General features: G+C 38.1%; 1 protein-coding gene across 5 annotated transcripts in view; it reads right to left on the bottom strand.

Annotated features, from left to right (window-relative positions):
* Positions 1-27857, bottom strand: part of LOC110437733 (alpha-tectorin) — a 58806-nt gene that overhangs the window by 15811 nt on the left and 15138 nt on the right. For 4 of the 5 annotated variants that reach the window (XM_087276850.1, XM_087276853.1, XM_087276852.1 and 1 more), the window contains exons 5-31: positions 23134-23214; positions 16868-16912; positions 16613-16734; positions 16169-16447; positions 15964-16059; positions 13199-13352; positions 12603-12856; positions 12191-12337; positions 11531-12110; positions 10841-11424; positions 10169-10733; positions 9455-10059; positions 8530-9085; positions 8230-8426; positions 7931-8066; positions 7662-7709; positions 5051-5095; positions 4796-4917; positions 4351-4629; positions 4088-4183; positions 3848-4001; positions 3253-3506; positions 2841-2987; positions 2175-2754; positions 1485-2068; positions 813-1377; positions 103-707 (exon numbers count right to left, since the gene is read on the bottom strand). In XM_087276850.1, the coding sequence (XP_087132976.1) occupies positions 103-707; positions 813-1377; positions 1485-2068; positions 2175-2754; positions 2841-2987; positions 3253-3506; positions 3848-4001; positions 4088-4183; positions 4351-4629; positions 4796-4917; positions 5051-5095; positions 7662-7709; positions 7931-8066; positions 8230-8426; positions 8530-9085; positions 9455-10059; positions 10169-10733; positions 10841-11424; positions 11531-12110; positions 12191-12337; positions 12603-12856; positions 13199-13352; positions 15964-16059; positions 16169-16447; positions 16613-16734; positions 16868-16912; positions 23134-23182 (7848 nt within the window). In that variant the 5' untranslated portion in view covers positions 23183-23214. Of the gene's footprint in view, positions 1-102; positions 708-812; positions 1378-1484; positions 2069-2174; positions 2755-2840; positions 2988-3252; positions 3507-3847; positions 4002-4087; positions 4184-4350; positions 4630-4795; positions 4918-5050; positions 5096-7661; positions 7710-7930; positions 8067-8229; positions 8427-8529; positions 9086-9454; positions 10060-10168; positions 10734-10840; positions 11425-11530; positions 12111-12190; positions 12338-12602; positions 12857-13198; positions 13353-15963; positions 16060-16168; positions 16448-16612; positions 16735-16867; positions 16913-23133; positions 23215-24349; positions 24460-27857 lie in introns of those variants that run through there. The other variant, XM_087276851.1, reaches the window with a different exon arrangement.

Raw genomic sequence — 27857 nt, 5'->3', positions numbered from 1 at the left:
GGTGGTCCTCCAGGAAAGTGGCTGAGAACCACTGTTGTAAATCATAGGACATATATAAACATATTTTAAACTTTTAGGCAACACAAAGCAATGTATGATTACCTCAACAGCAGAATGACCATTTAAATCCTGTGACATGTGCACCAAATGCCCAGAGACGTTGACAAAAACTTCCACTGTAATTGCCACTGTGAGTCCATGCCATGGTTCATTCCTAGCATCCACCTGGAAATGCGGAAGGTCGGTAGTGTCATTGCATACTGTGGCTAGCACATAGCGGCATGTGCCCTGGAAGTCAAAGAAGGTTCTATCAAAAGACATGTAATGAGGGTCTCCGGAAGCAGAGCAACGTGCTTGTGGACGAGGATGGCAGCCATATTCGCCATCCAACACTTGGCAGACTTCCTCTTCCCTGCAAGATGCTGGTGTGCACTGGACATTTCCAGTAATTCCATCACAAACACACAAGAACTGGCACCCTTGACCATGCCAGAATCTCTGTCTAGCCTCATAATACCTCCCAGAGTAGTGACAACCACAACCCATGGGGGGCACACAGTGATCTCCATTCAACACATTTCCATCATTACACTGACATCCCTCCTGGCACTGCAAGCTGCACTGGAATGGAAATGAGAGGCTGGGGCAGGATGCAGGGCAGGAGGTGCCACATACTTCATAATGGCTATTTTCTGGACAGGTGGGTTCTGTTATTTAAAAACAAAAAGCATAAATACAATGTCAGAAAACATTAACTTTACAGTCACATGAAATCGAGTTTTAGTCAGCACATCCTTAAAATATATGCTTACCACAGTTGGTGACATTTCTCCAGTCTTCTACCGCAACTCCATTCTGTTGGCAAAGCAGTGTGTAACCTCGCAGAGCCTCACATAGAGCCTCTTTGGCACCTTGAGTTTGCTCCAGCAACTGAACACAATCAGCAATTCGCTGTTGAGGATTAAATGTCCTGCTGCACTCAGCAAATGGTCCATCAAGCATAGCCATGATACCACACTGTTGACTGAACTGGCTCCTGCTCTGAAAATGTCCTGGCTCCCAGCTGTCAAACGGGTCCTCACAGTGGGCTGATAGGGATCCATCACGCCAACTGCCCGCAAACAGTTGAGTGTCGTTTAAAAGGACGCCATCTGGTGTGTAAAACTCATCAGCAATATCTCCATTCAAGTTTCCACAAAGGCCTCCAAGTGTGCCATTGTAGGTGCTTGGTGCTGTGATGCGGACAATGTGTGGCCAGTCGGCTCTCACTGTCACCCCAAAATTTGTTTCCAAAACAAAACCCCTCACACTGCTGTGATAGATGCGGATTTGACCAGAGACAACACTGACGGGTAGACCAACCATCTGTCCATCCACCTGAAGAGATAAAGTATAAAGAAACTTTTTCATGTTGCAGACAGATTGAAACAGAATACAGCAATGCTCTCATTCTCATAGATTTACATGTCAATACGTTGCATTACCTTTACATTGCTTCCTTCTCCCATTTCAATGGAGACCTGGATTCCTCCTGCCTCGAACTTCAAAAATCTGGAAAAGTTTTGAAAACCTCTGGGTACTTTCTCTACGGTCAATACAAAGTGTGGTAAAGAGCATTGCCCCATCACCCTAGCTAGGGTCAGTCCACATGCTCCAGCGTATCTGAAAATTTGCCCGTCAAAGGTGTGATATGACCCTAGATCTTCAACTGAGCAGGTAGCATAACCAATTGGTCTGCAGCCTCTGACACCATTATGGACCTCACACACCTCTCCTGGACCACACTGATACTGATGGCAGATCATTGACATGCTGCTGCACACACATTGTCTCCCACAGTCACCGTCCAACACTACCGATTGTCCTTCAGCGTAATAAAAACCCTCAAACGTACAACCACAGTTTGCTTGAGGCACGCACACTCCAGCACTGAGAATGTACCCATAATCACAGATACAACTTTCCTGATTTGGCAAAGGGCAGTTCATTGGGGCGGATGGATTACTACATGTTGCTGGGCAGCCTGTTCCTTGAGGCTCAAAATGACTGTGTTCAGGGCACTGAATTTCTGGGAATGAAGAAAGAAAATAGAGAATATGCATCAACTCCTGTAATGTTTCAATGTAGTCAGATATTTGTTCTATTTAAATCATTATTCTCTGCAGGAGACCTACCACAAAATCCTTGCTGCCTCCACTGCCCAAGGTGTACACCCTGTTGTTGGCACTGAGTGGCATACACATTGAGAGCCTGGCACAAAATTGGCTGGTACCCTTCTCCCAAACAAAGGTCATAGACACAGTTCTCCATGTACGTCTGTGGCGCAAGAACAGAATGGCAAGCCGCAAAAGGACCAGCAACATCTCCAAGGATTCCACAGTGGTTTGTGTCACTGTAACGATTTCTTTCATCAGTGGTGCAAACAGCGCAAGCCAGACCTGTGCACCTGACATTATGGCACTCAGGGTCTGTGTCACTATCTACTTTCCAACTGTTGGCAAAGTCCACATCTGAGCTCAAGATCTCCCCACTGGGTGAACGGAAGTCATCATCAGAGCGCAGGTTATAGTTTCCACACAGACCACAGGTGACATTCTGATAGTCATATGGTACAGAGATCCTGACATAGCTGTATGCATCATATGTAACAAGCAGACCAAAGTCTGTGCTGATGAGCAAAGAAAAACCTGACTGATAGACTTGGATGGAGCCATTGCGTAGGGAGAACGGTGTTGCTGCAAAGCTTCCATTAATCTGAACAACGTTAGAAAAACAATGAATTAGAAAATTGAATAAAAGCCAGCAATTGAGAGAGAATGAAAATAAATGCTTATACTGACCCTTGCTTCATAGTTGTGACCTCTGACCAGTTCAATTACTTCATCATAGACAAACACTCTAACCATCCGTGTCCAAGACACATGCGTGCTACCTCTATGCTCATTTTTGCCTTCAATGCGATAATATGGCAATCCAATACCGCAAGCCTAAACAAAGATTAAATGATTATTGGCAGATCCACAGCTATTACACAATAAACAGAAAGCCACTATAGAGCAGATGTAGCTTCTCAGAATCATGCTTCTGAGAGTTCAAATCTAACGCCATCAAACACACCTGATGCAGCCAATCAAAATAATAATGACTACTATAAAACCATAGTCAGGTCTGTTGAAGCAGGGTTGGAGCTGTAATCTGCAGTATGGCGGCTCTCTGGAAGCTTAGCAACACCAACCATGGAGAAAGACTAACCTCTGATAGAACGTATGTGCAGGTCCCTTGAAAGTGAAAAACCTGATTGTCAAAGGTGTAGTAGTGAGGATCACCAGAGACGGTACATGTTTGACGTGGAATGTTCTGGCAGGAGTATTGGAAGGCAGCTGGTCGACAGGCTTGGGAATAACTACATGGCTCCGGGCTACACTGAAGACCTCTGTTGGTACAAATGCATTTCTGCCGGCAGGTGGCATCACTCCAGAAAGAGTCTCCAAGCTGCACTGCACTACCTAGAAAATAAGTTCACAAGGCTTCAAACTTGAAATTACAGGATGATTAATAAATAAATACATTTTTATTAAGATTTCTTAGTTCACATATAAGTTACAGCAATTTAAAAATACCAAAGAATTTATTTAGTTTAGGACAGAAGTGTCTAATCCTTCTCTTAATGTAAATTATTCTGCAGATGGATACCTGCCAGTTTCCAGCAACAAAGAAAATTGTGGATAAAAGGTGCAAGTGTGTTTTAGCAGGGGTAATAAATAAGGGAAGGAAAGAGGCCCTCCAGGACAAAATGTGGACACCCCCAATCTAGGAGCACAGCAGGCTAACAAACAAAAAAACATACCATTAAACTGACAACCACGTGATCCATGATCTGTTCTGAAGGCCCATCTGCCTGGCACATTGACATTGCTGCTGTATGTCAAGTTTGTGAAGTTATTCGAGAAAGATCCAGGAATTGAGAAATGGTATTTTGAGTTGATGGTGTCATAACCAGCCTGTAATAATTATGATAAAACACTTTAAGTATCTTATTTGCATAGTCTTATAACTATCTTTATTTTAGTAGCCATGTTAAGCACACCTGTATATTACGTTGAGCTGGAGCAATTGTTCCATAATTCATCAATACAAATGTGAAATGGCCATCTGAAATCAAAACCACTTGGAAAGATGTTTCCTGAAAAATACAATTATAAATGTGCTGGTCAATACCAGTTAAAACAGTTCTTGTTGCTAATTGAAAGAGTTATTGAATATATAACAATTATTCTTTCTTTGGTTCATTTTTTTCGATTTCTCCAATATGTTATCAATCAAGGACAGGAATCGAGTCAGGATTTTTACCGTTCTTGATTGAGGAAAATATGCTACTCTGTCCCATGTTGCTACAAAGACCCAAGTAGCAGAGAAGCTCAGATCAGGGAAGTATTGGTTAATGTCTTGTGTGGCCTCTGTGAGCACACTGCTGTTAGTGTACTGACGATATGAAACCACACCATTCCCACGGGTGTCCAAATCTGTCCAGAACGGAGCAATGATGTCTGTTCCACCATAACCTGGGAAACTGTATGGCGTATAGCTGCTAAACTGCCCATTAAAAGTCAAGTCTCCATTGTTGTTGACCTGAAACAGATTAACATGACTTATAATGTACAGCTTATTTAAAATAATGCAAGTTATTATTATCACGGTTATTAAGAAATATCTACAGGCTACAAGACTGTTAAGGAATCTGTACAAGGTTGAAAACATGTTTGAATGAACAAGTTTGCTTTGTATACTGACTTACATATATCCGACTATATCGTTGTCCAAAAAAAATGAACTGTTGCAGAAGGTAGATCACAGATGAACTGCCATCATCAGAACGAGCAATCACTGTGTCTCCATCACCAAATGGATAAAACACAGCTGTGGAAATTTGTATTCATATAAAAGTGAAACCATCTTAGCAATTCGTATGAATGTTTGCATGCATTTATTTAATAACCATTTATTTTTTCAATAAATATTGAAAACCAATTACAAATGAGTTCAAACATACCTGGGGGGATTGGCCTGGTGGTCGTCATGTTAATGGGGCTCTGTCCTAAAAAGAAAGAGTTAAAAAAGAGAGATTTTTAACATTACAGGCCAATGCTTATAGGTGCAGTATGTAAGTTTGACACCCAGTGGTTGAACTAAGTATTACATTGCAAACGCAAGCACATGTTGCCAGGTGGACAACAAACAGGAGCGAGTCTCAGGCCTATAGGCTTATTTAAATCATGTTCTAAATAAATGCAATGGCACACAATAGAAGAAATGTTTTCCATATTCAAAGGAGTTTTTGTTCTAACCAACACCTCGAATTGAAATATTAGAAATGGCTTCTATTGTTTTGAGCTGAACAACAGAAAACTAACAATGATCACCTTAGGTGCACCTCATGTGCTTTATTCAGCGTTAAATGCTAATAATGCAAGTTTGAATGCCATTTTACATGACATGTATTGCCATACTACTGAAAGCTGCAGCAGATAGTTTCACCTCAGATCTTGAAAATAAAACAAACCATTTAAAACTGAACTTTAAAACTGTGACTCAAAACCAACACATATCAGTGATTCAGCTAGTACATTTAATAATGTTAAAGAGGTTTGATATGAATTAATTAGATTATAATCTTAATAATAATAAATTCATGAGTGAGTGCATATTCTGTGCTCCTGAATGGCCGTATTTAAATTTCTGCTGCGTTTTGACTGGTGCAAACAGCAAAATTGCTTATCACTGCAAATCTTGTCACCTGGCATGTTGGTTGGACAAAGGGTTACAATGTAACCTACTCACCTAATGTTTTTGTTCATAATTTTTTTTATTATTTGCTAATTAATAACCTCATGTGGAACTCTGAATCTGGGTCTCATTTCTGAGTCTGCTACTGTCCACTGGAGGTCGCAATTTGGTCATGGACATAGGCTTTGAGAGTCTTTCTGACTGAATGAATATGTGGTTTTCCAACAAGGCAACCCAGTGTGCTGAAAAATAATTGGCTAAACTGGCATTGAGTGAGTTAAAAGAACCAAAACAAAGACAGCGATCCAGCACAAAACGCCCATTTTCAAAGCAGAATAACTGACTTCAGCATTGTTTTTTAGATAAACAAGAATGTTTACTTGGCATGTTTCGTAAAGGTTCAGGACACCCCGGAGAACTTTTTTTTTTTATATTAACAGATGTGTGTGTTTTGAGCATTAGTTAAGACAATGTTAGCACCTGTCAGCTTTAATTGTGGGGAAAACTGGATAATTTTGAGCTTTTGTCAGCTAATTTCAGCTTCCGGGTTTAAAATGATTTTTGGGGCGGTATCAAAATCGGCGACGTAGCACAGAACTGCAAGTGCATTGATGACGCGTCGGTTTCTCATTATTATTCATAGCGGAGTTTTCTTATCCTATGAGAAGAGCCGGCTGCTTAATTATTCATGAGACCTGCCAGTGTCAAGCCCGAGCTGAGAGACACGGAAACCACGGCACAGTATTTAGCCGTTCACGAAGGCTCATATGCGTTTGTTTCCATCATCCACGGGGTTTGTTGCATGCTTTTCCCCGCGATCTTGTCAGGGCCAATCATACAGCAAAGCTGTGTGTGTGCTGCTAGCATTTTTGTCGGGAAAGCAGCACGAGAATTAGAGAATGGCGGACGCTGTCTTTTATCAGGAGTTCGTTCACATTCAGACACATCGCCGTGCTGCTGTGTTTGCCTAAATCCTCCAGATTACCAGCAGGGTTAATGGTTAAAATAGACGGGTCAGGAGACCTGCTGCACTGAGTCTGCTGGATACGGGGATTGAAGGAGAAGTCCTCATTTATAGTGTTTACATGAACACGATTATCTTTATAATGACATAAATTGTGGTTGTCTGTATATGAAATTACAAATAACAAATGTAGCAGGGCATTAAATCACTGTTCATTTCTTTGCATTTTAACTTTGTAAACTATAAACTCATGCGTCTCCTCTTTGTGTCTCATTTTGTGAGCTAACTGAAAACAGCAGTTATTCGCTCCCCTTCTCCCCTGCTGGCCACGCCCACTCCTGCCCGATGCTCGCGGAGCTCCACGCCCATTAATCATGCATCTTTTGAAAAAAATCTGACGTACACTTTAACCGAAAGAGGGGGGTGTCATGGCCCTTTAAATATCTGAAAACATATTATGGATTTTTTTATGCTTTAGAAGAGTCAAAAACTTACATACAGCACCTTGAAATCCCTATAGCTCACAAAAAAAATTCTGTTTTTCTGCACCATTAAATTGAGAAATATATAAAAAGTCTTGAAAATATATATAAAGTCTTGAACAAAGCTAACCACTTAATACAAGTCAACACATCAACAACAACAATCAATCAATAAAAATGTTCACGTGCTTACAATGTTTATAATGATGAAAGGAACATTTTAATGGCAATCATTTAACGTTATATCATTTCACTGTCATCATGAGCTGATTATGTCAAAAGAACAATTGCAAATGTCAGATTTATACAATCCATGCAAATAAACATAATATTTTGCATAAATTTATAGGCCCTTAAGGTAACATTTTACCACCTGTCAAATATTTTAAAATGTTTAAAAAGAAAATCTACATAAAGATATATGTATATACCTGTGGGAAGACTTGAACTGGTTGTGGTTATGTATGTCGTACTCTCTTCTGTAAAGAGAAATTACATGACAGGCTTGTTTTACAATATTGCTTGGCAATTCTGATATTTCTAGTAAGTGCAATAGTAATCATCTACTCATGCTTCATATGAATGGATAACTGCTGCATTAACCAAAACAAAAGAACATTTATTTGTAGATAAAGCAAACCATTTTGCTGGTAAAAGTCTAAGAGAAATGTTTTGGGGAACATTATAGACATGAACAGACCGTAACAGCCACGTTGTCCATTTCTGACCGTACACTCCATAGTCGGTGGGCAGAAGTAACCAGAGCAGCGCAGATCATTAGGAGCAAAACACTGACAGACTTGGGAACATTCTAGATTCCAGAACCGCTCACCAACCTATAAAATCATATCACAAAACAATTAACAAAGATTAGAGAACAGAAGATGATAGCACTTAAGAGGAGTTGTTACAGAAGTGATACTCTACATACAAGGCTCCGCTTTTTAATATTTTATGGGATCTAGTGAAGCTTTATCAAACCACAAATTCAATCCTCACATTAATGTAGAATCCATCATACGAGCAGCCGCATTGCTCCACTGATACACACTGTCCTCCACTCCTCGCCAATCCATCATTACAGAAACATCCCTCTGAGCATGTGTGATCACAACTAGCATCAATGCTGCTGGCACAAGTATGACCACAGTCTGTTCCGCACAACTCATAGTGGCTGTTATTTGAGCAGGCCATAGCTGGGAATGTAGCAAAAATGTTTAAATATTACCCATCTCATAAATATTTACCATTATTTTACACTATAAGCTACTGTATTTAGCAGAAAATGATCTTGCTCACCACAGGATGCACTTTCTCTCCATGGGTAGATGACAGCATTGTTAGCCTGACAGGCACTAGCGTAGGTTTGGATCGAGCGGCACAGGACATTATTACGGTTTCCAGAAAGACACACATCAAACACACAGTCATCATAGTAGGCTTGAGGGTCTACAGAAACATGGCAGAAGCTAAATGGGCCTTCATTGGACCTGATGATTTCACACAGTGAACGGGCAGTTGTCTGATCTTGGCACAATGGGCAATTGTTTCCACAGCCATCATTGCATGGCAGGCCATCTTCAACTTTCCAACTTGCCCCAAACTGTTCTGCTGAGCGCACCAGATCACCTGAAGGAGTCATGAAGTCATCGCTGCTCTGGCCGTTAAAGTTTCCACACAGGCCACATGTAACATTGCTGTACTCTGCTGGTATGATGATGTTCAGTGTCCAGGAGCCTCCATAACTCACAACAAAGCCAAAGTCAGTAGATACATATATGTACTGTCCGCTGGAGTAGACAGATACACGACCAGAATTAAGCAGAACGGGGAGGTTTCTGGTCTCTCCATCAACCTGATTGAACAGAGAATAATGTCAATAAACACTCAAAGTTAAGCAGGCAATTTTCCACCTGACAAAATACAATAATGCAGGTCTGGGCATAGGCTAGAGACTAATACCCGAAATAAATTTCTCTAAAGTATATGTTGTAGATCAGTGATTCTCAGCCATGATCCTGGAGAACCACCAACTCTGCAAATTGTCCACCTCGTTCAGATTATGGGCTCATTAGTACCTGAAATGGGTGTGACAAAGGAGACATCCAATACACGCAGTGCTGGTGGTCCTCCAGGAAAGTGGCTGAGAACCACTGTTGTAAATCATAGGACATATATAAACATATATTAAACTTTTAGGCAACACAAAGCAATGCATGATTACCTCAACAGCAGAATGACCATTTAAATCCTGTGACATGTGCACCAAATGCCCAGAGACATTGACAAAAACTTCCACTGTAATTGCCACTGTGAGTCCATGCCATGGTTCATTCCTTGCATCCACCTGGAAATGTGGAAGACCAATGGTGTCATTGCATACTGTGGCTAGCACATAGCGGCATGTGCCCTGGAAGTCAAAGAAAGTTCCATCAAAAGACTTGTAATGAGGGTCTCCCGAAGCAGAGCAACGTGCTTGTGGACGAGGATGGCAGCCATATTCGCCATCCGACACTTGGCAGACTTCCTCTTCCCTGCAAGATGATGGTGTGCACTGGACATTTCCAGTAATTCCATCACAAACACAGGAGAACTGGCACCCTTGACCATGCCAGAATCTCTGTCTCGCCTGATAATACCTCCCAGAGTAGTGACAACCACAACCCATGGGGGGCACACAGTGATCTCCATTCAACACATTTCCGTCATTACACTGACATCCCTCCTGGCACTGCAAGCTGCACTGGAATGGAAATGAGAGGCTGGGGCAGGATGCAGGGCAGGAGGTGCCACATACTTCATAATGGGTATTATTTGGACAGGTGGGTTCTGGAATAAAAAAAAAAAAAAAACATAAATACAATGTCAGAAAACATTAACATTACAGTTACATGAAATCGAGTTTTAGTCAGCATATCCTAAAAATATATATGCTTACCACAGTTGGTGACATTTCTCCAGTCTTCTACTGCAATTCTATTCTGTTGGCAAAGCAGTGTGTAACCTCGCAGAGCCTCACATAGAGCCTCTTTGGCACCTTGTGTTTGCTCCAGCAACTGAACACAATCAGCAATTCGCTGTTGAGGATTAAATGTCCTGCTGCACTCAGCAAACGGTCCATCAAGCATAGCCATGATACCACACTGTTGACTGAACTGGCTCCTGCTCTGAAAATGTCCTGGCACCCAGCTGTTGAATGGCTCCTCACAATGGGCTGATAGGGATCCATCCCGCCAACTGCCCGCAAACAGTTGAGTGTCATTTAAAAGGACGCCATCTGGTGTGTAAAACTCATCAGCGATATCTCCATTCAGGTTTCCACACAGACCTCCAAGTGTGCCATTGTAGGTGCTTGGCGCTGTGATGCGGACAATGTGTGGCCAGTCGGCTCTCACTGTCACCCCAAAGTTTGTTTCCAAAACAAAACCCCTCACACTGCTGTGATAGATGCGTATTTGACCAGAGTCAACACTGACGGGTAGACCAACCATCTGTCCATCCACCTGAAGAGATAAAGTATAAAGAGACTTTTTCATGTTGCAGACAGATTGAAACATAATGCAACAATGCTCTCATACTCATAGATTTACATGTCAATATGTTGCATTACCTTTACATTGCTTCCCTCTCCCATTTCAATGGAGACCTGGATTCCTCCTGCCTCGAACTTCAAAAACCTGGAAAAGTTTTGAAATCCTCTGGGTACTTTCTCCACGGTCAATGCAAAGTGTTGTAAAGGGGATGGCCCCATCACCCTAGCTAGGGTTAGTCCACATGCTCCAGCATATCTGAAAATTTGTCCATCAAAAGTGTGATATGATCCTAGATCTTCAACTGAGCAGGTAGCATAACCAATAGGTCTGCAGCCTCTGACACCATTATGGACCTCACACACCTCTCCTGGACCACACTGATACTGATGGCAGACCATTGACATGTTGCTGCACACACACTGTCTCCTACAGTCACTGTCCAACACTATTGATTGTCCTTCAGTGTAATAAAAACCCTCAAACGTACAACCACAGTTTGCTTGAGGCACACACACTCCAGCACTTAGAATATACCCAGGATCACAGATACAACTTTCCTGATTAGGCAAGGGGCAGTTCATTGGGGCGGATGGATTACTACATGTTGCTGGGCAGCCTGTTCCTAGAGGCTCAAAATGACTGTGTTCAGGGCACTGAATTTCTGGGAATGAAGAAAGAAAATAGAGAATATGCATCAACTCCTGTAATATTTCAATGTAGTGAGATTTTTGTTCTATTCAAATCTTTATTCTCTGCAAAAGACCTACCACAAAATCCTTGCTGCCTCCACTGCCCAAGGTGTACACCTTGTTGTTGGCACTGAGTGGCATACACATTCAGAGCCTGGCACAAAATTGGCTGGTACCCTTCTCCCAAACAAAGGTCATAGACACAGTTCTCAATGTACGTCTGTGGTGCAAGAGTAGAATGGCAAGCAGCAAAAGGACCAGCAACATCTCCAAGGATTCCACAGTGGTTTGTGTCACTGTAACGATTTCTTTCATCAGTGGTGCAAACGGCACAAGCCAGACCTGTGCACCTGACATTATGGCACTCAGGGTCTGTGTCACTATCTACTTTCCAACTGTTGGCAAAGTCCACATCTGAGCTCAAGATCTCCCCACTGGGTGAACGGAAGTCATCATCAGAGAGCAGGTTATAGTTTCCACACAGACCGCAGGTGGCATTCTGATAGTCATATGGTACAGAGATCCTGACGTAGCTGTATGCATCATATGTAACAAGCAGACCGAAGTCTGTGCTGATGGCCAAAGAAAAACCTGACTGATAGACTTGGATGGAGCCATTGCGTAGGGAGAACGGTGTTGCTGCAAAGCTTCCATTAATCTGAATAACATTAAAAATGAATTAGAAAATTGATAAAAGACAGCAATTGAGAGAGAATTAAAATAAATACTTATACTGACCCTTGCTTCATAGTTGTGACCTCTGACCAGTTCAATTACTTTATCATAGACAAACACTCTAACCATCCGTGTCCAAGACACATGCGTGCTACCCCTATGCTCATTTTTGCCTTCAATTCGATAATATGGCAATCCAATACCGCAAGCCTGAACAAAGATTAAAGGATTATTGGCAGATCCACAGCTATTACACAATAAACAGAAAGCCACTATAGAGCAGATGTAGCTTCTCAGAATCATGCTTCTGAGAGTTCAAATCCAATCCCATCAAACACACCTGACTCAGCCAATCAAAATAATAATGACTACTATAAAACCATAGTCAGGTCTGTTGAAGCAGGGTTGGAGCTGTAATCTGCAGGATGGTGGCTCGCTGGAAGTTTAGCAACACCTACAATGGAGAAAGACTAACCTCTGATAGAACGTATGTGCAGGTCCCTTGAAAATGAAAAACCTGATTGTCAAAGGTGTAGTAGTGAGGATCACCAGAGACCGTGCATGTTTGCCGCGGAATGTTCTGGCAAGAGTATTGGAAGGCAGCTGCACGACAGGCTTGGGAATAACTGCATGGCTTCTGGCTACACTGAAGACCACTGTTGGTACAAATGCATTTCTGCCGGCAGGTGGCATCACTCCAGAAAGAGTCTCCCAGCTGCACTGCACTACCTAAAAAATAAGTTCACAAGGCTTCAAACTTGAAATTGCTGGATGTTCAATAAAGAAACATATTATCAAGATTTTCTTAGCTAAGTTACAGCAATTTAAAAATACCAATTAATTTATTTAGTCTAGGACAGAAATGTCATTCTGTCAATGTTAGTTCCAAATATCCCCAGTTTGCAGCAACATATAAGAATTTGTATAAGTGGCACAAGTGTGTTTTAGCAGGGGTGATAAATAAAGGAAAGAAAGAGGCCCTCCATAACAAAATGTGGATACCTTTAATCAAGGAGCACAGCAGGCTAAAAAAAATAAATAAATAAACTAAAAAAATAAAAAAGACCATACCATTAAACTGACAACCACGTGATCCATGATCTGTTCTGAAGGCCCATCTGCCTGGCACATTGACATTGCTGCTGTATGTCAAGTTTGTGAAGTTATTCGAGAAAGATCCAGGAATTGAGAAATGGTATGTAGAGTTGATGGTGTCATAGCCAGCCTGTAATAATTATGATAAAACAGTTTAAGTATCTTATTTACAAAGTCTCATAACTATCTTTATTTCAGGCCCCGTTTACACTAGTGCATTTTAGTTTTAAAACATGGTTTTAGAATGAAAACGATCTGCGTCCACACTAGCGTTTCACCCAGCATTTCTGAACAGCTCTCTGTCTACACAAAAGGTGCGTTCGACTTCATGCAGCGCTGCGCAGATCGATCGAAATCTGTCTTAAAGCGGTGCATTCTGGTTAGAAATCTTGTCCGGATTGATGCTGCGCCGACGCCACGTGACTGTCACATGTGGCATCAAAGTACCGCAACAGCGCTCCGAGATCAGACGGCAAACTCAGACCTTGCAGCTTCTGAAGAGCGACTGCAGGAGCTTTGATGACGACACCGATATTACACGATTGGCCGAGTTCACCACATGACAACAAACACGTGTATTTCGGGTTTATAATTGGACAAATTCCGATTCAAAAGTTTCAAAACAAACAATTCACTTTTCACAGCCTCTCTATCCTGTACACATCTTGCTTATTAAAAGACTACAAATATTTTACTGCAGTAATCATCTTTTGTTAAATAATCTGGTTGTAAAGGTTTGCTTGTTTGCACAGGTTTATTTTTAACTTTTTTATACAGACTATTTACTGCATTCATGAACGATTTAAATGATATATTTTAGTGTATATTTTAGTGAATAACCTAAATAAGTCTTACAGACTTGAAATAAGAAAATCATCATCATAGATCCTGCCACCCTAAAGCTCTCTTAACAAATTAAAGTGAAGAACTATTTTATTAAATAATTATAAAATGGTTTTATTATTATAATATAATATATATATTATTTCCTGTCTAGCAGTTTAAAGGCTACCTGCTCTTTCTGGGAAACTTCTACATAGCTCACTTATTTTACCTTTTGTTCTTTTCAACACAATCTTTTTGGATTAAAATGCTTTTTTTGAAAATTCATTCATTATCCAAAATAATGTCATTTATTAAGACCTAATCAAAACACCTTGTTTTGTTTTTTACATTGGAAATTTTTATATCTATAAATGTACATATATGTAAACCCTTTTTTAGCATATTCAAACAAGTATTAGCCCAAAGATTGATGTTTAACTCCTAGAATGTATGCTTATTGCTTTGTATTTAATAGACCTGTTCGTTTTTATGTTTATATTAACCTCTCATTTCCTCTTATTTCTCTCATGCATTTGTTATATATTTTATTCATAATTCTCTCTTATTGTTTAAAAAGGAACTACAGTTTGTAGAAACTGTATTCTGTTTTATTTGTAAATGTTTTGTTGTTATAAATAAACATAACAAAAAAATATGATGACGCCATGTTATCGGTCATCATGACTGCAGCAACTTTGAGTCCCGAAGTGTCCAGCTGTCCGTCTTCACGGCTCCGTTTTCAACTCCGCCCCCGCCTGCGCTCGGCTAATCTCGTTGATCACCGGCTGCAGCTGAGCTTCATGTCGAACGCACCCAAAAACAACTGAAACGCACATCACGTGACCGCGACCACACACACACACGCGCGCGCATACACACACACACACACACACACACACACACACACACACACACACACACACACACACACACACACACACACACACTGCAGCATATCTAGCCTGATGAGAGCTGTGCTCGTCGGACTGCCCATCAAGTATCTCCCGCTGGATCTAATCTCACTATATTTGCTAAACGTGATATTTCATACATCTTGTTGTCTATATCTAACGACATATTCCCCGACTTTGGTCTTTTAAATCTAGTACTTGTTCGTAACGTGTTTTGGCTGAGCGCAAAGATAAATTAATGTAACCATGTGTACATTCTGTATATTGACTGATCACTTGCCTTTATTTTCTTTAATGTATAAACTTATTGTATGTTTTACTTTTATAATGGCCATTATTAATTATTAAAACTGATATTCAGCAAAAGACAGTGTTTCGTATTTTTAATGAAAATGAAAGGTGGCACTGGCAGTGATGTTATAGGCTCCGTCTTATTATAAATATCCACAGTGAAGATGACGCTTATATATGCAGCATAACGCCTCAACATTTCTGCTGTCTGTTAAGTTGTTAATATGAAATTTAAATAGGCAGTTCTTTAAATCATGTTTTCATTTTATTGTTGAGAAAGTTATAGTAGCCTGGGTAATGTGAAGAAGGTTATAAAGTACACTGTTGCCTTTGAAGATTTACCGGACATGTCCTCGTGAGATTGTTTTCCATATTAAACTTGCAAAGTCTGAACCTACAAGGAGAGGATGCAGGACTAAACTGTATGTAGGCTACTTAATATTGCGGAAAAGCCCCAATCAGATAGGCGAATGTCTGCAGCACCGCCTTCGTTTTCAGATGTCTCTGTTTTTCCTCATCCTCATCCTCATCCAGATGGAGCAGCAGTGTTTTAGAATGAAAACGGCCTGTTCCACGTTTCCAAAATGCTACGTTTTCAGCGCTCGAAAACTGCGGCGTAGTGTGGACGGATGGCGCAATCGTAGCAAAACATATGCGTTTTAAAACGAAAACACATTAGTGTAAATGGGGCCTTAGTTGCCATGTTAGTCACACCTGTATATTACGTTGAGCTTGAGCAATTGATCCATAATTCATCAAAACAAATGTGTAATGGCCATCTGAAATCAAAACCACTTGGAAAGATGTTTCCTGAAAAATAACATTATAAATGTGCTGGTCAATACAGGTTAAAACAGTTCTTGTAGGTAATTACCAATAGGTTATCAATCAAGGACAGGAATCGGGTTAGGATTTTTACCGTTCCTGATTGAGGGTAATATGCTACTCTGTCCCATGTTGCTACAAAGACCCAAGTAGCAGAGAAGCTCAGATCAGGGAAGTATTGGTTAATGTCTTGTGTGGCTTCTGTGAGCACACTGCTGTTGGTGTACTGACGATATGAAACCACACCATTCCCACGGGTGTCCAAATCTGTCCAGAATGGAGCAATGATGTCTCTTGTACCATAACCTGGGAACCTGTATGGCGTAAAGCTGCCAAACTGCCCATTAAAAGTCAAGTCTCCATTGTTGTTGACCTGAAACAGATTAACATGACTTATAATGTACAGCTTATTTAAAACAATGCAAGTTATTATTATCACGGTTATTAAGAAATATCTACATTCTACAAGACTGTTAAGGAATCTGTACAAGGTTGAAAACATGTTTGAATGAACAAGATTGCTTGTAAACTGACTTACATTTATTTGACTATATCTTTGTCCAAAAAAAATGAACTGTTGCAGAAGGTAGATCACAGATGAACTGCCATCATCGGAACGAGCAATCACTGTGTCTCCATCACCAAATGGATAAAACACAGCTGTGGAAATTTGGATTTATATCAAAGTGAAACCATATTAGCAAATTGTATGAATGTTTGCATGCATTTATTTAATAACCATTTATTTTTTCAATAAATATTGAAAACAAATTACAAATGGTTTTGAACATACCCGGGGGGATTGGCCTGGTGGTGGTCATGGAAATGGGGCTCTGTCCTGAAAAGAAAGAGTTAAAAAAAGAGAGATTTTTAACATTACAGGCCAATGCTTATAGGTGCAGTATGTAAGTTTCAAACCCAGTGGTTGAACCAAGTATTACATTGTTTGATCAAAACAAAGGCAAGCCCAGGTTGCCAGGTTGACAACCAACAGGAGCGAGTCTCAGGCCTATAGGCTTATTTAAATCATGTTCTAAATAAATGCAACGGCACGCAATAGAATAAATGTCTTCTATATTTAAAGGAGATTTTGTTCTAACCAACACCTCGAATTGAAATATTAGAAATGGCTTCATTTGTTTTGAGCTGAACAACAGAAAACTCACAATGATCACCTTAGGTGCACCTCATGTGCTTTATTCAGCGTTAAATGCTAATAATGCAAGTTTGAATGCCATTTTACATGACATGTATTGCCATACTACTGAAAGCTGCAGCAGATAGTTTCACCTCAGATCTTGAAAATAAAACAAACCATTTAAAACTGAACTTTAAAACTGTGACTCAAAACCAACACATATCAGTGATTCAGCTTGAACATTTAATCAAGTTAAAGGTTAATATGTTAACCTTTATAGTTAAAAGTAGGTTTAATATGTACTATATAGATTATAATCCTTACGATTTTGTGAGTGAGCGCATATTCTGTGCTTCTGAATGGCTGTATTTAAATTTCTGTCAGGATTCGTCTAGTGCAAACAGCCAAATTGCTTAACATTACCACTTAGCATGTTGTCAGGACACAGGGTTACAATGTAACCTACTCACCTAATGCTTGTCATTTTTATATTATTAGCTAATTAATAACCTCATGTGGAACTCAAAATCTGCGTCTCATCTCGGAGTCTGCTACTGTCCACCGGAGGTCGCATTTTGGTCATAAACACATGCTTTGAGAGTCTTCCTGCCTGAATGGAATATGTGGTTTTCCAGCAAGGAAGCCCAGTGTGCTGAAATATAATTGGCTAAACTGGGTGGGTTAAAAGTACCAAAACAAAGACAGCGATCCAGCACAGAATCCTCATTTTCAAAGCAAAATATCTGACTTCAGCATTGTTTTTCAGATAAACAAGAATGTTCACTTAGCATCTTTCTTAAATATCTGAAAACATATTATGGTATTTTTATGCTTTAGAAGAGTCAAAAACTTACATACAGCACCTTGAAAATATATATAAAGTCTTGAACCAAGCTAACCACCTAATACAAGTCAACACATCAACAACAACAATCAATCAATATAAATTGGGGGTGGGGTCTCAGTGAGGTTCTTAGTCATCAAGTAGATTGATGGTTTGTGCCTATATTGTTTATCATAGTGCACAAATAGGAGCATTAACTGCTTCATTCTGGATGTCATTCAGGTATAATGATGTCGTGTAGTTCTATAATGTGCACGTATGACAAAGCCGCTGACAATATGAAAATGATGTAATCGATTTGAATACGTGCTGTGCACTTTTTCCACAGTCACATTTGCATGTCACGACCACGTGCGCTCTATGTGCATTAATAATAAAGCCAGGACGCACAAATCATCTGTGCTAGGGCCTCATGTATTAATGCTACGTAGACACAAAAACTTTGCCTACGCCACATTTCACGCTCACATTTGGATTTACTAACTATGAAATTATTGTGAGAATGTGCGTTGGTCCATGCTTACTTCGTGTCTGGCTTCATGCATTTCTTGTGTGTGTTTGTTTTATTTCCATTGGCGACTCCTAGAGGCAATTATGTTAAATGCACACTACAAAGTATCTTTGAGCCGTGCAATGGCAGTTATATGGGACAGGGATCATCCTGTCTAGTAGGTTTATAAGGTTTCCATACCATGCAGTTGACAAGCCAAACATTAACGCGCAATTTGCAATGATCGCCAGTTTTCCCAATTTAATCAGAGAGATCGACTGCATGCACATTCCTATAAAGGCGACTTGTTCAGGTTCACTGAAGCAGAAATAAAATTTATATTTAAGGGGAATTTTAAGATAATTCTACAAACTTATAATGCATATGATTAGGTTATAACACCTCTCCAATGCACTATGAATCTGAGTCCTCCATAATACACACACTTATTAAAGATTTCTATTTGTCTTCCTCATGATGAAGAGTAGGCAAAATCTGATATGTAGTGGGGGAGAAGGAGTTCATCAGACAGTGGATTCGAACTGGGTTTATGATCGATCGTGTCAAAACATGTTGCTATACGCTTTACAAGCTACGCCACTTAATCTGGTGGTAGCCTCTCTCTTTAGTTATGTTGTCTCTGTCAATCAAACGGTGATGGGCGGGAATCACTCAACTAGCTCATTTCAACAAGATGTGTTATTTGCACTTAGCCTAATTAGACACTACAAAATTAATTCACTCACAGTGCGATGTTCAGATTCCACTGCATTACTCGCGTCAGCGAATCTCTCCCACCGTTAAACTAACGTGCAAACAACAGTTTTCCTCTGGTCTATCTCCACTTCAGTGAAGTTTCTCTGAAGAATTCTCTTTTTGCTTGCTTTTGCCATTGCTTTTTCTTTTGGTTTTGCCAAAGTGGAGTCATTACCATATTTATACGGGGGAGGAGGCATTGAGGGGTTTTGCACTTGTGCACGTGTGCTCAGTTTCACAATATTTTAGATGTACACTGAGAAAATGCGTGGCAATCCGCGTACACAGTGTTTCACACCTCTGAATTTTATGCATATTTACAGCTTTGTGCATACGCAATGTTTTAGTATGATGTCAACGCAAGTCTTCGTACATGATGCCCCTGATGTTTTCTTTTATTTAGTGCTTTATTTAGTAATTCAATAAAATATATTTTATAATTAATTAAACCTATTAAAAAGCAGGGACTATGCCAAAGGAAAGGAAAAGTGAAAGTGATAAACCATTTTTAGTAATGCATGATATATTTTTCAGAGTGGAATGTTAAAGCATATAGGCTGCTCAATTCAACAGGAATTGATATTTTTAACGTTGGAAATGTTGACTGACTAGTAGTTTATTTATCATGTTGAATGAAGAGTCGACTAAATTATAGGAAAATTCTTTGAAGGTTCAAGGAACCCTGGAGTACTTTTTTTGAGATGTTACCAGATTTGTGTGTGTTGAGCATCAGTAAAGACAACGTTAAAACCTGTTAGCTTTAATTGTTGGAAAAAACTGGATAATTTTGAGCTTTTGTCAGCTAATTTCTTCTTACGGGTTCAAAATAATTTTTGCGGTGGGATCAAAATTGTTGACGTAGCACAAAATGTGATTTTTGATCCTGTGAGAAATTTTTTGCTGGTTTGCAGCAAGCATAAAATCTTATCATCTTCCAGATGTCAAAATCTTAAAATCTTCCAGATTACCGGCAGGGTTAATGGTTGATAGACCATTAACGTTGATTAATGGTTGATAGACAGGGCAAGAGACTACATTGCTATCCACTGTGTCTGCATTCAGACCCAGGGATTAAGGACGAGGGAAGTCATCCTCATTTATAGTGTTTATGTGAACATGATTATTTTTATAATGATAGAACAAATTGTGGTTATGTGTATATGAAATTACCAATGACAAATGTAGCAGGGCATTAAATTACTTACTGTTTATTTATTTGCATTTTAACTTTGTAAACTATAAAATCATGGGTCTCATGGTTTGTGTCTCATTTTGTGAGTTAACTGACAGTTCGCTCCACTCTTTTTCCCCTTCACTGCCGCCACTCCCACTCTTCCCAATGCTCCACGCCCATCTCGAAGCAAATTTTATTTTTATTTTTTATTTTTTAATTATCTGAGGTAGACTTGAACTGAAAAAGAGGGTTTATGGCCCTTTAAACACGAGAAATAACCGAGTTAGTGGCGCCACCTAGCGGCGGTGTGGATCTGTCCCGTCATAGAGGTACAATTATAAACTTAAACATTATTTAGGTTTTCAGAGTCTTGCAAATAAGACATTTTGTTAGGTCCTTCATACCTGACTTTCCTGTTTTGCCCTCTGGAAACCATTTAGATTCTTTACTTTCCTGTAATATATTAGTTAAAGGCTTCATTTCTATATTGCAAAATCTACTTCTGAACCGGTCATCTTCCCTCACAGATAACATTAAGAGTGCTTGATAAGAGGATCTTTGTGGTTTGATTTCGAATGACCTGTGGGACGATATTCTCAAACCAATTCACTCATTATCAATGTGTTCCTGGACCTCTCTCATTCAATTTAAAGTAGTGCAGAGCTTATATTTCTAAGACTAAATTAGCGCAAATTTTTCCTGGTACTAGTTTGTGCAATAGATGTAATTGTGCTGAAGGCACTTTATTTCACATGTTTTGGACTTGTTCCAACTTAGAGCATTTCTGTGATTCTTCAGCTCAAGGTTAGAACCATCCACAGGTGGCACTGTTTGGGGTTACTTCAGGAGAAATACAGTTGCCTTCTTCAAAGTGTAAAATTACTGCTTTTTCGACTTTATTGAAAATATTTATTATTCAAATAATTTGATTTTGCTGTACATATGGTATGTATGGTTATATGTTTGTATTTTTGTATTTGTTTTTATATATATTTTTTAATTTGTTGTTATTATTATTATTATTTCTTTGTATCTGAACCTACATGTACAATTGTATATTTGAGCGCTATCCCGCTGTTGGATTGGTATGGGTCTGGAGTTTGTATTGTTGTTCATTTGAAAAACTGCAAATCATTAAAAATGTCTAAACCAAAATTACCTCTTTAAATAAAAAGTTAAAACTTTACAAAAAAACAAACAAACAAACAAACAAACAAACAAACAAACAAAACATTAATTAGGTGACTATTACACTGCTAAATACTTAAACTAACACTTAAAACAAAAAAAAATTAATAAATTGTGTGGCCAATATTAAATATTTATATAAAGAATATTATTTATTCATTTTTAGAAATAATATTTCTATTATTTATTTATCATTATATATATATATATATATATATATATATATATATATATATATATATATATATATATATATATATATATATATATATATATATGGTGGGAGGTCTCGTCTTCCTTTTTTTTTGTCTTCAGCTGATCACATGTCTGATCAACCTGATTTTTTTTTCTTTTTTTTTTGTGAAAGATTGCCTTGTATCCATGAAAAGCAAGAATGTTTTTAAAAGGGCTTCTGTCAAAAATGCAGAATCAAATCTTTTCTAAGCCCTGAATCAATATAGGAAATACTTTTGCACAATAGAGGGAAATGACATTACGGAGTTCAAAACAACAATCTGAAGGGTGACACCACGACTAAAGTATTACATGTATACAGGTGCGGACAGGTATGGACAGGTGTAAATATTTTAGTCACGCAAAGCTTATGTAGACTGTGTTCTTGTTTATGACTGGGTTTATGTGCATGGAAGTGTTGTTCAGCCACTGAAAACGTCTGGTAAAAGATAGATTTTTTTTTTTAAGTTTATGGAGGACCTTTTACAGCATCGATATTATAGTCGGTTAAATAGACCCGAGCACGTGTGTAGTTGTTCAAGTGTAAAAGGAGCTGAAAACAAGCGATGTACGAGGATCAGCGAGCACAACTGAAAATGAAAAGTCCCTCGTTGGCCTGGCAACATAAATATAAGTGCAATGTAAAAAGATGACAGGATATTTCTGTTTTAGCACTCTTTTTTTCTGATCTAATTTTTATTTAGTTTAATAACAAAACATAAGTAAACAGTGTTCTTCCACCTAACCAGCTTTACTGAGGTGAAGTTTGATTTAAATTCACACATTTGTTCATTTTTGAACAGTGACAGCCTGTGACAAAGTTTTGAAGAAATATAATTCCTGCAAAATAATTTAGAAAAAGAAGAAGTACATTTTTTTATTATGTAAACAAATAATTGCAATATTGACAGAAGAGATCAAAAATAACGTTTTTTTTTTTTTTTTTTTTTTTTTTTTTTTTACTAAAAGATACAATCTAATCAGTTAAAACCATACTTGCAAGACACAAACGGCAGAAATAATTCTGGTTTCTACAATTCTTTTTAGCACAGATACATATTTTGGATGCCGCAATATCTTTTACATCTTTTATAAGTGTGCAGTCAGAAAGATTTTTACACTAGCAACAATTTTTACTAAATGATGACAAAATTACTAAACATATCATCAATTGTAACACATTTTACATTGTTACTGAAAGATTTATTTTAATGACATTTTGATGAAACTCTTACCATTAACCAACAGGAGTAGTGACGCACACAACAAGATTGGAAACCTCATTGTGGCAGACTGCTCCTGGAGACGTCAGTGATCTGTAGAAATGAACACAAAAAACATGGACAAATGCATTATTGGTCAAGATTTCAAATTTCAAAATGCATAAATTATTTTAACCGGCAGTATTCTAGTTTCCTAGTATTCTAGTTTCCAGTGTTAAATCGTATTATTTTATCTGTACTATATGCTCTGTAAATAAATACAGCTTTGGTGAACATAAAAGACTTTCAGAAAAGAAAAGAAACAACACATTTTTCACAGTTTATAAAAACAATCCGCATTTTGAAACAAAAGAAAACAATTAAAAATAAACAAAAAGTTTATATCCTGCATAAAATTTAAATCAATTATTGAAATATTCAAGAATATAAAATTAGTTTAAAATTGTTTTTTAAAACTTTTACAAAATTCATATTTATATATATACACACACACAGTTGAAGACAGAATTATTAGCCCCCCTTTGAATTTCTTTATATATATATATATATATATATATATATATATATATATATATATATATATATAGAGAGAGAGAGAGAGAGAGAGAGAGAGAGAGAGAGAGAGAGAGAGAGAGAGAGAGAGAGAGAGAGAGAGAGAGAGAGAGAGAGAGAGAGAGAGAGAGAGAGAGAGAGAGTTTACAGGGGCTAATAATTTTATCCTTAAAATGGTATTGAAAAAATAAAAAATTGCTTTTATTCTAGCAGAAATAAGACAAATAAGACTATTTCCAGAAGAAAAAATATTATCAGACATACTGTGAAAATTTCCTTGTTGTTAAACATTATTTGGGAAATATTTTAAAAAGAAGAAAAAAATTCCAAGGTGGCTAACAATTCTGACTTCAACTGTGTGTGTGCATATATATATATATATATATATATATATATATATATATATATATATATACATACACACACACACACATATATATACATACACACACACACACACACACACATATATATATATATATATATATATATATATATATATATAAAACTAAGTAAGCAATGCATACATTTATTAAAATATATAAAAAAGTCATAGGTAGACTAAAGAAGATACAATAATAATAATAATAATAATAAATATTAATAATAATAATTACAATAAAAACATTGTAAAGAATAAGTATAGTCAGATGAGATGAACGAGTAGTAACTTCACCTGAGTTGCTGCTGCAGAGTAAATTAGATTGATTCTCTCTTCATCAGTTAAACCAGAACACAATGAAGCTGAGCTGGACGTTTAATGAGTATTATTGATAAATGTGGGTGGGCCATTATGGGTAACCATTCTCAACAATAACTTTAAACCAGTTTTTCCATTAGTTGAATGCATGGCATGCTGTGCGTTTACCTGACCTTTAATGCTTTTACTTCCTTATATTTTTGAAGGAACAGAATCTAGTCACGTAGAAACCTTAAATCATGTCTATCTAATATTTGAATTGTATAGTTATTTTGTCATCTAATTACATGTCCACTATATAAAGCACACCCTTTACATTTATTTCTGTGTGAACACTATTTTTTACAGGAAAAAAAGGCAGAATACTGCACCAACCATGCATTAGAGTATATCGTTAGATAAAGGTTTAATTAAATATGTAAACAAATGACATGTGAAATCAAATAAACTCAAAAAAATTAATAAATAAATACACTCATTTTATAATAAGAAACAAAATGTTAGTTTACTCATATTGAGCAATAAGGATCATGATGCAGAGTCTTTTTTGTTCAGAGTGTTCGGGTTTACAGTTTAAAATAGCTTTTAATTTACTATACAGTATACAGTGGATTCACTTTAGAGTATGATATAGCTGCTACATCACTTTATATTATATAGTGATGGTATTAGCCTGGTGATGAGCGGTGCCTGGTTTTCTCCAAACGTAACGCCTGGCATTCACTCAAAGACTTCAATTTTATTCTCACCAGATTTTTATTCTCTCATCTTGATTCTTGATTCTGATTGGCTGGAGGGTGTGCATTATTTTCGCTGAAACGCACAGGTAGTTCCAGTCAGTTTTGATCACAGTTCAAAATAAATGCGCTTCTACCAAACGTTTATAATTACCATAGCAACTTGCATGTGCTGCATAGAAAACCGATGGGGACTGTTAATGGTGAATGGACAAAATTAGGAAAATACTCATAAATTATGCCACAAAATCAAGTTTTAAGAGTTTTTCCAAGCGAGAATATAGTTATTTTAAAGTCAAGTCTTATGTATAAGTATAGCACGTGTTTAAAAATGTTGGAGGCTCCAGGCGAACTGCTCCTCCCCAAGCTATGCTTTATATCGGCTAGACCATCTAAGGACCTGCAATTGAATCTAATCTCTTGCATCTCTGTTGTTGAAACATGATATATAAATAATCTTTTGTGTATCTAGCAGTCAGTTTTTGCACTTTTGAACCTGTTATTTGTTCTTAGGTGTATTTTTGGGCAGAACGCAGAGATAAGTTTAATGATTTATTTATGACTGTAAGTAATGTAATATTACACTTAAAAAAAAAAAAAAAACAATAAACAAAGTAGAATGTTCTCCTACCTGTCCCGAGATGTTTTTTTCTAGTGCTAAATATCCCTACATATGTTACAGCAACGATTTCTGAAATGGGCTTAGGCTGCTTCCTCTTTAACGCATTTTATGTGCCCTGGCGTTTGATGAGTTACAGCTTTGTGAATGTTTTATTTCATCTGTATACACATGACTTGTATAGATTAATGTGTTTTTAATAATCGTAACGTTATTCTACTTAAAGCAGCAATTGCAGTCTTTCAGCTGGATCAATTCTATGAGATCATTTGCCTAACCTAATACTTCGCCTCCACGTCGTGCATTAAAATCCTTTAACAAACAGCAAGACATTGATTATCCCTTACTTATGGCCTGAGAGTCCTTCAGAAACCTTTTGGCAAGTTCCAGGCGGAATTCGGCTTTCGTCTGGCCATTCTACCACACAGGCCTGATTGGTGGAGCTGGAGCTCAAACAAAGTGACCATCGAGTTATTGATCACCTCCCTGACTAAAGCTGCGATCACACTGGGCTTTTCCTCCCGTAGACTTCCATTCATACGCACGCGAATGCGTCAAACCGGAAACGCAGGGTCATGCGTCAAATTTCACAGGTAGCTGCGATGCAAAGTTCAAGCTTGGTGAACTCTGACCAGCGAAATCGCATCACTTGACTGCGTGAGATCGATCTAGAACATGGAGCAATCGCTCACTTTTTTAAATGCCTAATAAGCTTGTTTAATCCCACTCCTTTTCGCAGTGCTGCACGACAGAATATCGCATGCTCAAACTCTAATGTGACTGCAGCTTTAGGCCCTTCTTCCCTGATCACACAGCTAAGATGGCCGGCCAGCTCTAGCAAGAGTCCTGGTAGTTGAAACATCTTTCACTTATGGATGATGGAGGCGACTGTGCTCATTGAAACTTTCAGAGCAGCTCAAATCTTTCTGTAACCTTTGCCAGCCCTGTGCCTTAAGAAAATTCCTTTGTCTTCATGCTTGGTTTGTGCTTTGACATGCACTGCCAACACTGGAGACAGGTGAATGACTTTTCAAATCATGTCTTATCAGCTGAATTTACCACAGGTGAACTTTAATTAAGTTGCTGAAACATCTCAAGAATGATCAGCGGAAACAGAATGTACCTGAGCTTAATTTAGAGCTTCACAGCGAAGGCTGTGAATACTTATGTACATTTGATTTTTCGGGTTTTGTCTTTTTTAATAAATTAAAAAAGCAAAAATTGTGTAGAATTTTGAGAAAATAAATTAATTTACTCCATACTACAGAGTATAAAATAGCTGTTCATTTACTATAAATATACAGCAGATTTGTTCTATAAAATAGCTGCTAATGTACTGCACAGTATATAGCAGATTTACTCTACAGTATAAAATAGCTGCTAATGGTGTATACTTTTAAGTTTTGAAGACCATCCAAAACTGAAAACCATCCTGTTCACATGAAAAAAATGGTGTTAACATAAGTGCGTGTGCTGTTCTGTTGAGCTTAAAAATTGGCTGACATGACAAAAAAGCTTTAATGTCAGAAACATGACACTTCGTACTGTACTGGTGAACGGAAAACGTGATCAAAGCATGTGTCATCTGTATGACTCTGATTATAAAGCACCTGCATGCCAAGAATGCTGCAAATCGACTTTAGCGTAATGATGGAGATGTGCTTTAGATGGCTGTCAGAATTAATTGTGCGTGGTTGACCAGGAAAGAGATCATAGTGAAGAAAGAGAAAGAGATTGTACCGGTGTGTCATTGCTGAACTTTTACTTTCAGTATGTTGGGTGATGATTATTAAGCATTTTGATCAAGCATTGGTGGTCACTGTATAAATGTAACAGTGGATCAATCAATCAGGCTTTTTGTTTTTCAAAGTAGGTTTTTAATCTATTATCTAACATTTACGAATGAGACTTTACTGTTAAGTGTTACCTGTTTACTCTGAAGATGTATAAAGCAATACACTAAACATTTCCCTTTGGTATAACTTTTTTTTTTTCCCAGCCTAGGTCAATATCATGATAATACGGCATACCATGATAAAATCTTCAGTGTTCGATTAATAGAAGTTTTTATTTCAGCTCATATTGGCCAGCCCTAACTAGTATATTTTAGGGTGCTTTCACACCTAGA

The sequence above is a fragment of the Danio rerio genome, chromosome 12 (genome assembly GCF_052040795.2).
Source record: "Danio rerio strain M-AB ecotype USA chromosome 12, GRCz13ab, whole genome shotgun sequence".
In the NCBI taxonomy this organism is placed as follows: Eukaryota; Metazoa; Chordata; class Actinopteri; order Cypriniformes; family Danionidae; genus Danio; species Danio rerio.
Note: the sequence above shows the minus strand (reverse complement) of the source record. Positions and strands in the feature narration are given on the sequence as shown.